The sequence below is a fragment of the Schistocerca gregaria genome, unplaced genomic scaffold (assembly GCF_023897955.1).
Source record: "Schistocerca gregaria isolate iqSchGreg1 unplaced genomic scaffold, iqSchGreg1.2 ptg000634l, whole genome shotgun sequence".
In the NCBI taxonomy this organism is placed as follows: Eukaryota; Metazoa; Arthropoda; class Insecta; order Orthoptera; family Acrididae; genus Schistocerca; species Schistocerca gregaria.
The window spans coordinates 78,090-91,959 of NW_026062020.1; the positions used below are offsets into that span (position 1 = coordinate 78,090).

General features: G+C 38.5%; 1 protein-coding gene across 3 annotated transcripts in view; it reads right to left on the reverse strand.

Moving 5' to 3' along the window:
- Nucleotides 1-13,870, reverse strand: part of LOC126317526 (SPRY domain-containing protein 3-like) — a 183,825-nt gene that overhangs the window by 36,195 nt on the left and 133,760 nt on the right. For all 3 annotated transcript variants that reach the window (XM_049993198.1, XM_049993200.1, XM_049993199.1), the window contains exon 5: nucleotides 9,565-9,743. In XM_049993198.1, coding sequence (XP_049849155.1) covers nucleotides 9,565-9,743 — 179 coding nt within the window. The remainder of the gene's footprint in view (nucleotides 1-9,564; nucleotides 9,744-13,870) is intronic.

The following is a 13,870-nucleotide window of genomic DNA, read 5'->3' on the forward strand; positions in this document are numbered from 1 at the left end:
ATCATCTGTAGAGCTATTACGGATATAAACTTGTACTACTGTTGTGGATGTTGACTTTCCATCTATCTTGGTTATGACAATATAGCTGCTATGCTGTTCATAGGTAGCATTCCTATTTTATATTCACTATTAGAGCTACTCTTGCATTACTCCTGTTTAATTCTGTGTTGATAATCCTGTAATAACCTTTCTAGAAGTCCTGTTGTTCCTACCAACACATTCTACTAATTCACACTAAATCTAAATTCATAGCTATTTCTGTCTCTCTTCAGATCTCTAACCTAAGTTCCCAATTAAGGGATCTGACATTCCATGCTCTGATCAATAGAATGCCAGTTTTGTTTTTGAAGATGACATCCAACTGACCTATGACAACTCTTCAAAGCTGTCACAGTGATTGATATGAATGTTTTTCACTGTATGGGCCGGTTATTAATATTTTGCTTATTACCACCTAATAGCTGATTTTTGTTTAGGGAGCTACGTTCATCATATTGATGTGTGGCAAATGTGTGTTGTTCATCATTCTGATGTGTAGCAAATGTGTTATTTACTACAGGGACAGGCATAGCATAAGTGCAGATGAAGTAAACATAGTGTCCTGAACACTAACCAACATTGGGAAGAGTCAGATGGCTTTAAACAACACACCTACATCAATAAACCAATTACAACAACACTGAACAGCAACTAATATTGATTGTACAGCCCATTGGTGACACACAGTCATCCATCTTCCCCATGTAAATGTCCATCACCTGTAGCTCCTACTACCTAGCTCTCTTAACTCACACATTGCCTCCACATCAAAACAAGCAACATATTCTTGCAGTTAAGTTTCTCAATTCACTAACATTAGTACTTTAAAGTTTGCTAGATTCTGGTTTTCACTATGTCAGTCACATCAAATGTGAATGTAAGAATAACTGGTGAAGTGTGAGTAGGACTCGTGCTCTTGGGGTTTTGTACAAACTTTTTAAAGCCTATAGATGATAATGGTGGTGGTGGTGGTGGTGGTGGTGGTGGAGATAATAATAATCTACAGATACTCTGCAAGCCACTGTATGGTGTGTGGTGGAGGATACCCCGCACCACTACTAGCCATTTCCATTCATAGATAGAATGAGAGAAGAACGGCTGTCATGGTCCTTACGCACAATGTATGTTGGCGAGTGTAGGATCTTTCTGTAGTCAGGTTCAGATGCCAGTTCTCTAAATTTTCACAATAGTGTCTCTTTCCCTCCAGGGATTCCCATTAGAGTTCCCGAAGCATCTTCGTGTTGTTTGAACTTACCAGTAACAAATGTAGCAGCGTGACTCTGAATTGTTTTGATGTTTTCCTTCCATTTGAGCTGATACACATGCAAAAATGTAAGCAGCACTCAAGAATAGATGGCACCAGTCTCCAATATGTGATCTCCAACTGAAGTCAACTATTTGCCTTCCCTACCACAGTTCTCACATGCTCATTCCATTTAATTTTGCTTTGCAATGTTAGGCCCAGATATTTAAATGACTTGACTGTGTCAAGAAGGATGCTAGTAATACTGTAACCGAATGTTACAGGTTTTTCCTTCCTACTCATCCACATTAACTTACATTTTTCAACATCTAAACCCAGCTGCCATTCATCACACCAACTGTCTTTTATCTTCCTACAGTCACTCAACTTTGACACCTTCTCATACACCACAGCATCATCAGCAAACAACCGCAGATTTCTGCCCACCCTGCCCGCCACATCATTTATGTGTACTGACAACAACAGCGGTCCTATCATACTTCCCTGGGGCACTCATAAAGATATCCTCATCTCTGATGAACATTTGCCATCGAGGACAACGTACTGGGATCTATTACTTAAGAAGTCTTTGAGGCACTCACATTATCTGTGAACCATTTGCTCATACCTTTGTTAGCAGCCTGTAATGGAGTACCGTGTCAGAAATCTAGAAATCCGGAATCTGCCTGTTGCCCTTCACCCATAGTTCACAGTATATCACGTGAGAAAAGGGCAAGTCAAGTTTCACATGAGCAATGCTTTCTGAAACCATGCCGATTTGTGGACACAAGCTTCTCAGTCTCAAGAAAGTTTATTATATTCAAACTGAAAATATGTTCAAGCATTCTGCAGTGAAACAAAGTTAGGGACATTGGTCTGTAATTTTCTGGGTCCATTCTTTTACCCTTCTTATACACTGGAGTCATCTATGCTTTTATTCCAGTCACTTGGGACTTTGTGCTGGGTGGGAGATTTATGATAAATGCAAGCTAAGTACGGGGCCAATACCTTAGAGTACTCTGTGTAAAACTGAACTGGGATTCCACCTGGACCTGGTGATTTATTTACTTTCATATTCTTCGGTTGTTTCTCTATGCCAGGGATGTTTATTACTCTGCCGTCCATAAGACAGCCTGTCCAGGTATATTTGCACGATTCTCCTGTGTGAACAATTTATTGCAGAATAATAATAATAATAATAATAATAATAATAGTAATAATAATAACCTCCCCCCATGAACCATGGACCTTGCCGTTGGTGGGGAGGCTTGCGTGCCTCAACGATACAGATGGCCGTACCGTAGGTGCAACCACAACGAAAGGGGTATCTGTTGAGAGGCCAAACGTGTGGTTCCTGAAGAGGGGCAGCAGCCTTTTCAGTAGTTGCAGGGGCAACAGTCTGGATGATTGACTGATCTGGCCTTGTAACATTAAGCAAAACGGCCTTGCTGTTGTGGTATTGTGAACGGCTGAAAGCAAGGGGAAACTACAGCCGTAATTTTTCCGGAGGGCATGCAGCTTTACTGTATGGTTAAATAATGATGGCATCCTCTTGGGTAAAATATTCTGGAGGTAAAATAGTCCCCCATTCAGATCTCTGGGCAGGGACTACTCAAGAGGATGTCGTTATCAGGAGAAAGAAAACTGGCGTTCTACAGATCGGAGCGTGGAATGTCAGATCCCTTAATCGGGCAGGTAGGTTAGAAAATTTAAAAAGGGAAATGGATAGCTTAAAGTTATATATAGTGGGAATTAGTGAAGTTCGGTGGCAGGAGGAACAAGACTTCTGGTCAGGTGATTACAGGGTTATAAACACAAAATCAAATAGGGGTAATGCAGGAGTAGGTTTAATAATGAATAGGAAAATAGGAATGCGGGTAAGCTACTACAAACAGCATAGTGAATGCATTACTGTGGCCAAGATAGATACGAAGCCCACACCTACTACAGTAGTACAAGTTCACATGCCAACTAGCTCTGCAGATGACGAAGAAATTGAAGAAATGTATGATGAAATAAAAGAAATTATTCAGATAGTGAAGGGAGACAAAAATTTAATAGTCATGGGTGACTGGAATTCGTGAATAGGAAAAGGGAGAGAAGGAAACATAGTAGGTGAATATGGTTTGGGGGAAAGAAATGAAAGAGGAATTTTGCACAGAGCATAACTTAATCATAGCTAACACTTGGTTCAAGAATCATAAAAGGCGGTTTTACACATGGAAGAACCCTGGAGATACTAAAAGGTATCAGATAGATTATATAAAGGTAAGATAGAGATTTAGGAACCAGGTATTAAATTGTAAGATATTTCCAGAGGCAGATGTGGACTCTGACCACAATCTATTGGTTATGAACTGTAGATTAAAACTGAAGAAACTGCAGAAAGGTGGGAATTTAAGGAGATGGGACCTGGAAAAACTTATTAAACCAGAGGTTGTACAGAGTTTCAGGGGAGCATAAGGGAACAATTGTCACAAATGGGGGAAAGAAATATAGTAGAAGAAGAATGGGTGGCTCTGAGGGCTGAAGTAGCGAAGGCAGCAGAGGATCAAGTAGTTAAAAAGACGAGGGCTAGTAGAAATCCTTGGATAACAGAAGAAATATTGAATTTAATTGATGATTGATGAAAGGAGAAAATATAAAAATGCAGTAAATGAAGCACACAAAAAGGAATACAAATGTTTTAAAAATGAGATTGACAGGAAGTGCAAAATGGCTAAGCAGGGATGGCTAGAGGACAAATGCAAGGATGCAGAGGCTTATCTCACTAGGGGTAAGATAGATACTGCCTGCAGGAAAATTAAAGAGACATTTTGAGAAAAGAGAGCCACTTGTATGAATATCAAGAGGTCAGATGGAAGCCCAGTTCTACGCAAAGAAGGGAAACCAGAAAGGTGGAAGGAGTATATAGAGGTTTATACAAGGGCGATGTACATGAGGACAATATTATGGAAATGGAAGAGGATGTCGATGAAGATGAAATGGGAGATACGATACTGCGTGAAGAGTTTGACAGCACACTGAAACACCTGAGTCAAACCAAGGTCCCGGGAGTAGACAACATTCCACTAGAACTACTGACGGCCTTGGGAAAGCTAGTCCTGACAAAACTCTACCATCTGGTGAGCAAGATGTACGAGACAGGCGAAATACCCTCAGACTTCAAGAAGAATATAATAATTCCAATCCCAAAGAAAGCAGGTGCTGACAGATGTGAAAATTACCAAACTATCAGCTTAATAAGTCACAGCTGCAAAATACTAATGCGAATTCTTTACAGACAAATGGAAAAACTGGTAGATGCGGACCTCGGGGAGGATCAGTTTGGATTCCGTAGAAATGTTGGAACACGTGAGGCAATACTGACCTTACAACTTATCTTAGAAGAAAGATTAAGAAAAGGCAAACCTACGTTTCTAGCATTTGTAGACTTAGAAAAAGCTTTTGACAATGTTGATTGGAATACTCTTTTTCAAATTCTAAAGGTGGCAGGGGTAAAATACAGGGAGCAAAAGGCTATTTACAATTTGTACAGAAACCAGATGGCACTTATAAGGGTCGGAGGGCATGAAAGGGAAGCAGTGGTTGGGAAGGGAGTGAGACAGGGTTGTTGCCTCTCCCCGATGTTATTCAATCTGTATATTGAGCAAGCAGTAAAGGAAACAAAAGAAAAATTTGGAGTAGGTATTAAAATTCATGGAGGAGAAGTAAAAACTTTGAGGTTCGCCGATGACATTGTAATTCTGTCAGAGACGGCAAAGGACTTGGAAAAGCAGTTGAATGGAATGGACAGTGTCTTGAAAGGAGGATATAAGATGAACATCAACAAAAGCAAAACGAGGATAATGGAATGTAGTCAAATTAAATCGGGTGATGCTGAGGGAATTAGATTAGGAAATGAGACACTTAAAGTAGTAAAGGAGTTTTGATATTTGGGGAGCAAAATAACTGATGATAGTCGAAGTACAGAGGATATAAAATGTAGAGTGGCAATGGCAAGGAAAGCGTTTCTGAAGAAGAGAAACTTGTTAACATCGAGTATAGATTTAAGTGTCAGGAAGTCGTTTCTGAAAGTATTTGTATGGAGTGTAGCCATGTATGGAAGTGAAAAATGGACAATAAATAGTTTGGACAAGAAGACAATTGAAGCTTTCAAAATGTGGTGCTACAGAAGAATGTTGAAGATTAGGTGGGTAGATCACGTAACTAATGAGGAGGTATTGAATAGGAATGGGGAGAAGAGAAGTTTGTGGCACAACTTGACTAGAAGAAAGGATCGGTTGGTAGGACATGTCCTGTGGCATCAAGGGATCACAAATTTAGCATTGGAGGGCAGCGTGGAGGATAAAAATCGTAAGAGGGAGACCAAGAGATGAATACACTAAGCAGATTCAGAAGGATGTAGGTTGCAGTAGGTACTGGGAGATGAAGAAGCTTGCACAAGATAGATTAGCATGGAGAGCTGCATCAAACCAGTCTCAGGACTGAAGACCACAATAATAATAATAATAATAATAATAATAATAATAATAATAATAATAATAATAATTTAATGTGGCTCATTGGCCTGGTGCAAGTCTTTCTATTGGATACCATTTTGACGACTTGTGTCCCCCTAACATACCGCAGTTATGTGACTGGGGAAGAGGTCCTACTGTTTAGATGGGAATCCAAACCACTTGTTGCCTCTGGCAACTCCACACCTCACTGAGAGGTGAAGGTTAGACTAAAACAAAAACTGAAAAATCTGTGGCCTGACCAAGCTTCACTCCCGTGACCTCAAAATTTCCATGCACACGCTTCACCACTAAACCACTAGGACCACCATGCTTATAGATATTTCTTTATTCAAGATTTCTGTCACAGTTACATGTATTTTATACTGTTCTAGTTTCCAACACAGCTGTTCATTTTCAGACCAGAACTACAGAACATTGCAGCATTAGGAAAACATGTAATGAAATAACATTAATATGATGTATTTCGAACTGTTCTTAATAGTGCAATTAACATTTTTTTTTGTTTTTAACAAAGTTGCACTGAAGTGTTTATCAAAGCAAAACCTCACCAACATACTGTGGTAACATAACACAGTCTTATAACAGATATGGTGGTAATCATACAACAGTGTGATACTTTTGACAGGTGAAACAATATTGACTGCACATACTACAAAGAAGTTCACAAGTCAACAGCTGTCACTAGTTTCCTGTCATGTATCCATGCACACGATATGTGGCCAATGCATGTCACAGTCACAATGTAATTTGTTCACATCCACCACAACATAACAGTACATTACAGTTCTTTAACAGCTAAGTAAAAGCAACAAACTTTTGTTCTTATATATTCCATTACAACACTTTGATCTACAAAATTTGCATGAAACCATGTGATATGGTTAAGAAAAACATGGGAGACTGTACCAAAGTCATCTCATCATGGTAGCTCCTGCTATATGTACTGTCATCCTAAAATTTTTAGCTTATTTCTGCTACATCTGTCTTTTTGAATAATTATTGAAATTAACTGTGTACTTAAATCTGTTTCATTAATACAGAAACCTGTGACACTGGCACATGCAATGGCAGAATACACACCCATTCAAGGCTGTCACACTGCAACACAAAGCATCAAAAGTACTACACATCAAGTGACATTACAATTCTACATTCAAAACATTAAATCATAATGCTATACACACCCCAATATAGTTCAAATAAAATAATGATTCCATTATGTTATGCTAGTAGCTGCTCATCTCACAATTCTCAAGACAATATTTACTTACACAGCCATCTTCTCACAGAAGATATCGAAACAGGATTACATTAATTTGGTTAATGTTAAAATAAACAATGCCCATGGCAGGGGACTAAAATAAGGGGTAACTTTGATACTGTTTCCCACACTTTTCTCAACACATATCACATGGTCACATTATGAATGCAAATGATGTAGGTCAAAGCACTGTGATGGAATATGTAAGAGCAAAAGTTTTCTGCTTTTACCTAGCAATTAAAGAACTATGATGTACTGACTAGTGGTAGTTGACACAAATACATTACACAGTGACTGTGACATTCCACTGGCCATGGACAATGTGCATGGATACACGGCAGGAAACTAGAGACACCTGTTGACTTGATGTGAACCTGAATGAGATTTTCACTCTGCAGTGGAGTGTGTGCTGATATGAAACTTCCTGGCAGATAAAGTTTTAATCTGCCAGGAATTTTCATATCAGTGCACACTCCGCTGCAGAGTGAAAATCTCATTCTGGAAACATCCCCCAGGCTGTGGCTAAGCCATGTATCCTTTCTTTCAGGAGTGCTAGTTCTGCAAGGTTCACAGGAGAGCTTCTGTAAAGTTTGGAAGGTAGGAGATGAGATACTGGCAGAAGTAAAGCTGTAAGGACCGCGTGCGAGTCGTGCTTCGGTAGCTCAGATGGTAGAGCACTTGCCCGCGAAAGGCAAAGGTCCCGAGTTCGAGTCTCGGCTGGGCGCACAATTTTAATCTGCCAGGAAGTTTGATGTGAACCTGTTTGTAGTACATGCAGTCAGTACTGTTTCACCTGTTGAACATATCACACTGTAATACGATTATCACTTGATTTGTTATAAGAATGTGTTATGTGACCCAAATATGTCGGTGAGGATTGTTTCGATAAGCACTTCAAGTGCAGATAAGTTAAAATCTAAAAGTGTTAATTGTGTTATTAAGAACAGTTCAGTTGTGTCATGTTAGTGTTATTTCATTAAACATTTTCCTGATACTGCAATGTACTGTAACTCTTGTTTGAAAATGCACGACTGAGTTTGAAACTAGCCACCAGCATAATATAAACAAAACTGTAACAGATATTTTGAATAAAGAATTATCAAATCTAAATTGCTTGTCCTTTTCCAAGAAAATGCGAGAACTACATAAATCTTTATATAGACAGTTCATCTGCTCACCTCTACGTTTTGAGTGAGGTTGCAAATATCAAAATATGAGACATGTATTTCCATATCTTTTGACTGCATTGTCTACGATGCTTATATTTTTTACACCACCAAGGGACAGTAGACCTCAATATTTGATGTTAAATTCAACTTGATACCTCTATCCTTTCCTGGGAAAAAGAGGTCTTAACAGATGGACAGACAGACAACATATGGTAAAAAAATATTTTTAATATGATATAGTTACAAATTAACATTTTCAGACTTTGTCCTTTTACTTTAACTGTGAAACCTTGCTTCTTGTCAAATTTAATGATTGTAGGTCACTGGCAAGTACCATGCAGATTTTGAAGAATGAGTTTGCAAGTATTGAAAATGTGACATAAATTAATGCCAAATAATATTGTTGAACAGTCAAGACAACACAAATACAAATAATGTTTAGACTTATATAATGCACCACAAGAGGGAAATTGAACATAAGTACAAGGAGTGGTATAAAGTTTTAACAGCCCTCTCGGAAAAAAAAGTTAAGTTAAATAATTTATATTTTATTTGTTTGGAGGTGCATATCTACAGTCCTGATACACATTTAAATCCTCACATTACAGTACCACAGAACACCACAAGAGAAGCCAAAACAAAATGGTGCAGCCCATCTCCACTTTATCAATGAGCTGTGCCATTTACTTTGGGCTCTTCTAGCAATGTGCTACAGTATTGTGGCATGAGGATTTCAGTATTATATGGACTTTAGATGTGCATCTGCAAACAAATAAAAAATTAATTGGGTAACTTTATATCATAGAGAAGGTAGTTAAAACATTATGACTACTTCTTGTAGGTTACTGTATGCAAATGTTAATTCTCTCTCTCTCTCTCTCTCTCTCTCTCTCTCTCTCTCACTCAAAACTTGGTCACCTAATGCTTTTCTGCAATAACAACAAGCATTTTATACAAGGTGTCCCATGACTGGTCAATATTTAGGGATATGACGGTAACGTTCATTCAAAGCAAAAAGGTCTAGTAAACATGAGCTCTAAAATAAACACCATAAGAACTATGAGCACTTCATCTTTGATACAGTGTAACAAATGTCTTCTACTGCAAGCTCTTTACTTTCCATATTTCAAAAGGTGATAGTATGGACCAAAACATGTCTTAATGTATTCATTTTAAGGCCCATCTGTACTACACTTTTTTTGCTTTGAATTATCATTCCTGTCATATTCCTGAGTATTGACCATTCCTCCTACAACACTTTGGTAGATGTAGAAAGAAAACTTTTTTGCTAAAGTTACAGCATGGATAAGTGACAGTAAGAGATCAAACCTGTCATAATCACAGACGTAATCACGAGGAAATATTATTCCACAGCCCATATGATCACCTTTGTAGCATCTAGGACCAAATGGGTCACCTAGTCCACTACCAACAAAGATTTTTCCATCATCTGCGTGATAGCCAATGGAGCCTTTGTTCCAGCCTGGATGTCTATGTTTAGGATAATTCTGAAAAAAATGTAAAATACTGATATTAATTGTAAAACAAAATACATACATAATTATGAAACAACAGCACTAGATATAATCATCTGCAGTGACAAAAACAATAATAGTCATTGCTAAAGAGTGTGTGTGTGTGTGTGTGTGTGTGTGTGTGTGTGTGTGTGTGTGTGTGTGTGCAGCCTTTTCAATCCCTTAGTGATGACAAGTGTAACTGCCAAATAGTTACAATGATATATCAGCAAACGTTTTTCTGTTCCATTTCAGCAGCTGAATGCAAAGTGCAAAGTCTTATGTTCCCATAACATAAAACAATGTAAGAAATATTTAACTTTTGGATCATAAACATCTATGAATATTTGTAATGTGGCCATGTAGAAGTTTATTAGACCATATGAATAATATGTTGTGGTAATAAAGTCTCGTGTTTGTTCACACATCCAAATAGAGCAGTCCATCAGACTATATAGCCTATTTTATTCCACATGATTACAAATGAAACCGCACTGAACACATTACTGATAATTATGATGTGTGGCTACACTGCTATACTTAATAAAATCACTATAATAGGTGACATTAATAACACTAACATGCAAGACACTGTCAGTGTTGCAACAGGGACCTGAAAGACATGTCTTCATTTCAACAGATTTCACACTAAAATTAGCATTAATTGCTGTGATTAACTCAATAAAACCTCTACTGGAAGTTCTTTCATAGGATACTAACATCTTCTGAAATAAACTGCACATAAAATTGCACCACTTTAATATCTGTGTGACCTAGATTCAAGGGATGCAGGAACTGAAATAATAATACTACTGAAACCGTATTATATACTTTTGTCTGGAATAAAAACAAAGCAATAACCAAACTAAAGGCAGTCTGTTTCAAAGTATACATCTACCATATAATTAAAGTGTTAAATGATAACAGGGTGCACAGTTATGGAGAAACTGTGATTAACTTCATGATAGGCCAATATGAATATGTGACCGAAATGCAAGTGCTAAGGAGCAGAGAGAAACACTATGAAGGTATGTTGGGGTTAGATTTCCTGGGAGCTAACCATGCTCGGAACAGTGTAACAGAAACAGAATCTGATTTGGTCAAAACAATTATAGCTGCAGTGGGAACCCTAATGGTCTCAGACTTGGAGGAATGTTAGTGCTGCTGAGGTAATGTGCTATAGACAATGTACATTTGATTAAATGTGAGTGCATACCCCCAGGAACAGGAAAAACTCTGTATATCGACATGAAGATGCCAAAGTGCAAGAGAAGTAGTTTGTTGTTGACAGCCTTCAGTAAATGATGACTTGATAGACCAGAGGCATTGATATGTAGCAAGAACCAGTCAGCGTCATTAAAGAAGCACCAAGTGGGAAAATTGCACTTTGAAGTAAGCATTGCTAATGTGAGTAATGCAGAAGTGGAGCCACTGCAAGGAACTACTGTAGCATCAGTGCCAAACATAGATCCACGGAGATGTGATAGAAGTGATAGAAGTACTTACTAAGGAGCATGATGTTCAGGTAGTAAATTATTGTCCACCTAATGACAGAGTGAAGAAACTAACCGACAAATCACTTGAACCAACTGAACAAGAGCTGCTTCCTAAATTAAAACATGTATCATTGGAGGACAAGGAAATAATTTCACCAGTGCTATTTAACTTGTCTGATATTCTCCTAGAACACAGACAGAGACCAGTCTAACTTAAAACTGGTTGGAGCCTTGAAGAACTATCCAGAAGTGATGAATGCAAAAGAACTGCAGACATTCCTAAGCACTGTGAATTTCTACATCCAGGGGTGTGCTGACACAGCATGACCAAAGACTCATTTACTGAAAAAAGGAATAGTTTTTACTTGGCATTCCAAACGTTCGCAAGTGATGGAAACATTGAAAACAGTTTGACAATGGCTCCCATGTTGGCTTAGCCAGGACTTCTCAAAACTCTTCATCCTAGCAACTAACACTAGCAGTTTTGCCATTGGGCAGTTTTATGACAGGAAGTAGATGGAGATGAGCAACCAGCTTCATTTGCTTTCTGTCCTCTGAACAGAGCAGAATGCAATTACTCAGAAACTGAAAAGGAATTATGTGCACTTATGCATGGAATAAACTACAGCTGATGTATCTCAGTTGGCCAACTGCTGAACATCAAGGACCCCAGCAGTACATTAACCAGATGGGTCTTACGTTGAAGTGAGTGCCATTTCGAGGTAGTTCACTGACCCTAAAAACTGCAAAGCCATGTGGATGGATTGAGTAGAAAGCAGGGAAGAGGAATTAATAAACAAGGAGGTGACGTGCAGTGTCAGTCCTGGAAACAAAATCCTAAATTCTAAGTTGGTGATGGGATACTGTACAGGAGGACTGCTGAAGGTAACCATATTGTCATACCTCAAGTCTTACAAGAACAAGTGTTAAAAGAATGTCAAGATTGGCAGGACAAAGGTGAGCAACTAACCTATAAATAGTGCAAATCTACTGGTGGCCGAATGGAAATTCCAATGTCTACAGTTACATTTCATATTATGACTCATGCAATAAGCAGAAAGATGTGGGCAAAACCAAAGCACACCTTTAGAATGGTAGGTACTGATATTGTAGGTCCCTTGCCAAAAACAAAAGACTGAAACTATTCTGGCTCATTCCTCAAGACCTGTTAATGACACCAATCCCAGACCTAAGTGTTGATACTGTGCTGGATGTGTGTTTATCAAAGACTGGATTTTGAAATATGACTCACTTTCTTCTATAATTAGCAAGTAATGTTCCAGTTCTACTTCCGACTTACTACAGCAAATATGCAGGTTACTGAAGGTTGGCAAGCGGAGGATAATGCCAGCTCATCCAGAGAGGAATAGCCAAGTGGAAAGAGTTCATCAAGCCCTCATGAAAATGATAAGTCACTATGTTGCTAGTAAGCAGGTTTCGTGGAACACCTACATACGATATGCACTCAGTGTGTACAACATGAAGGGCCACGTGAGCACGCAATTCAGCTCTTAGGAAATTGTCTCTGGCAGGTGAATGACATTGCTATTTGACTTAACAACATCAGCAAGAGTCAGGAGCAATGAACATGTCATGGACTTCGCCAGTTAAATAAATGAAGTATAAAAGAGTGTAAAGGGTCGAAATCATCAGTCATTTCTGCAGATGGCTGTTCAACATGACCGCGTAGCTGTTATACCTAAATATTGCATTGGAGATTTAGTTTATTTGAGCAGTCCAGTATTAAAGAAGGGTGACATCTGGAATTTAAGATTTTGCTAGAAAGGACTGTATAAAGTTTTTAAAATCATTTCCCCAGTTATACGGAACGTTCAATAGTTGTTTTACTCTGTCATGGCGCATGTGAACCACATAAAGCCATACTCGAGCAGGTCAGCTACTGAACCAGTAGCATTTATGGCCTATGAAAGGGTAACTGATTGCTTTTTAGATCTTTGATCCCACAACAATCTCATTAGACATAAGTGGGCATGTTTGACTTTGGTGGTAACTTACTTAGAGGTATTTGGAACCTTACCTAACAAGGACTTGGTTGACATGAATAACAAGTAGAATAGAAGTGCCAATCTTACTGCTTGACCAACTTCACCCTATAGCTCATTCAGGAACACATCTAATGCTGACTGTCCGAACAATTTTGCCCCACTGTGCAAATCATTTTCACTGAGCTCATACATATAAGCATTAATGTTCCTAATTCATTTCTAAAAATGCTAGATTCATTCCCCATCCAAAACAGGCATGCTGTGGAGATGCTCAATGATGGCCTTGCAATGTTTATCCTCTTTTTACCATTACACAAGTGTATGTTTAAATTTGTTGTTAAGTAGCTGCACAACTGCACATGGTATCACATGTGACAAAATCGAGTGCATCATCTTGGATTGGCTACTATTTACTTGACCCAATTCCTCCCAGTTTCTGCATCTGCTTTTAACTGATGTATTGCTGAGCATAACTGCACTATAACAGTCTGCAAATCCACACCTTACTGTGTGCCCATCATGACTGATTGCCCAGTTACTCCAGTTATTAAAAATTTGTAATCAATGCCATTTGCATGAATGCCAAGCAAAGTTAGTACCTTTAGTGCTGGACCTCACT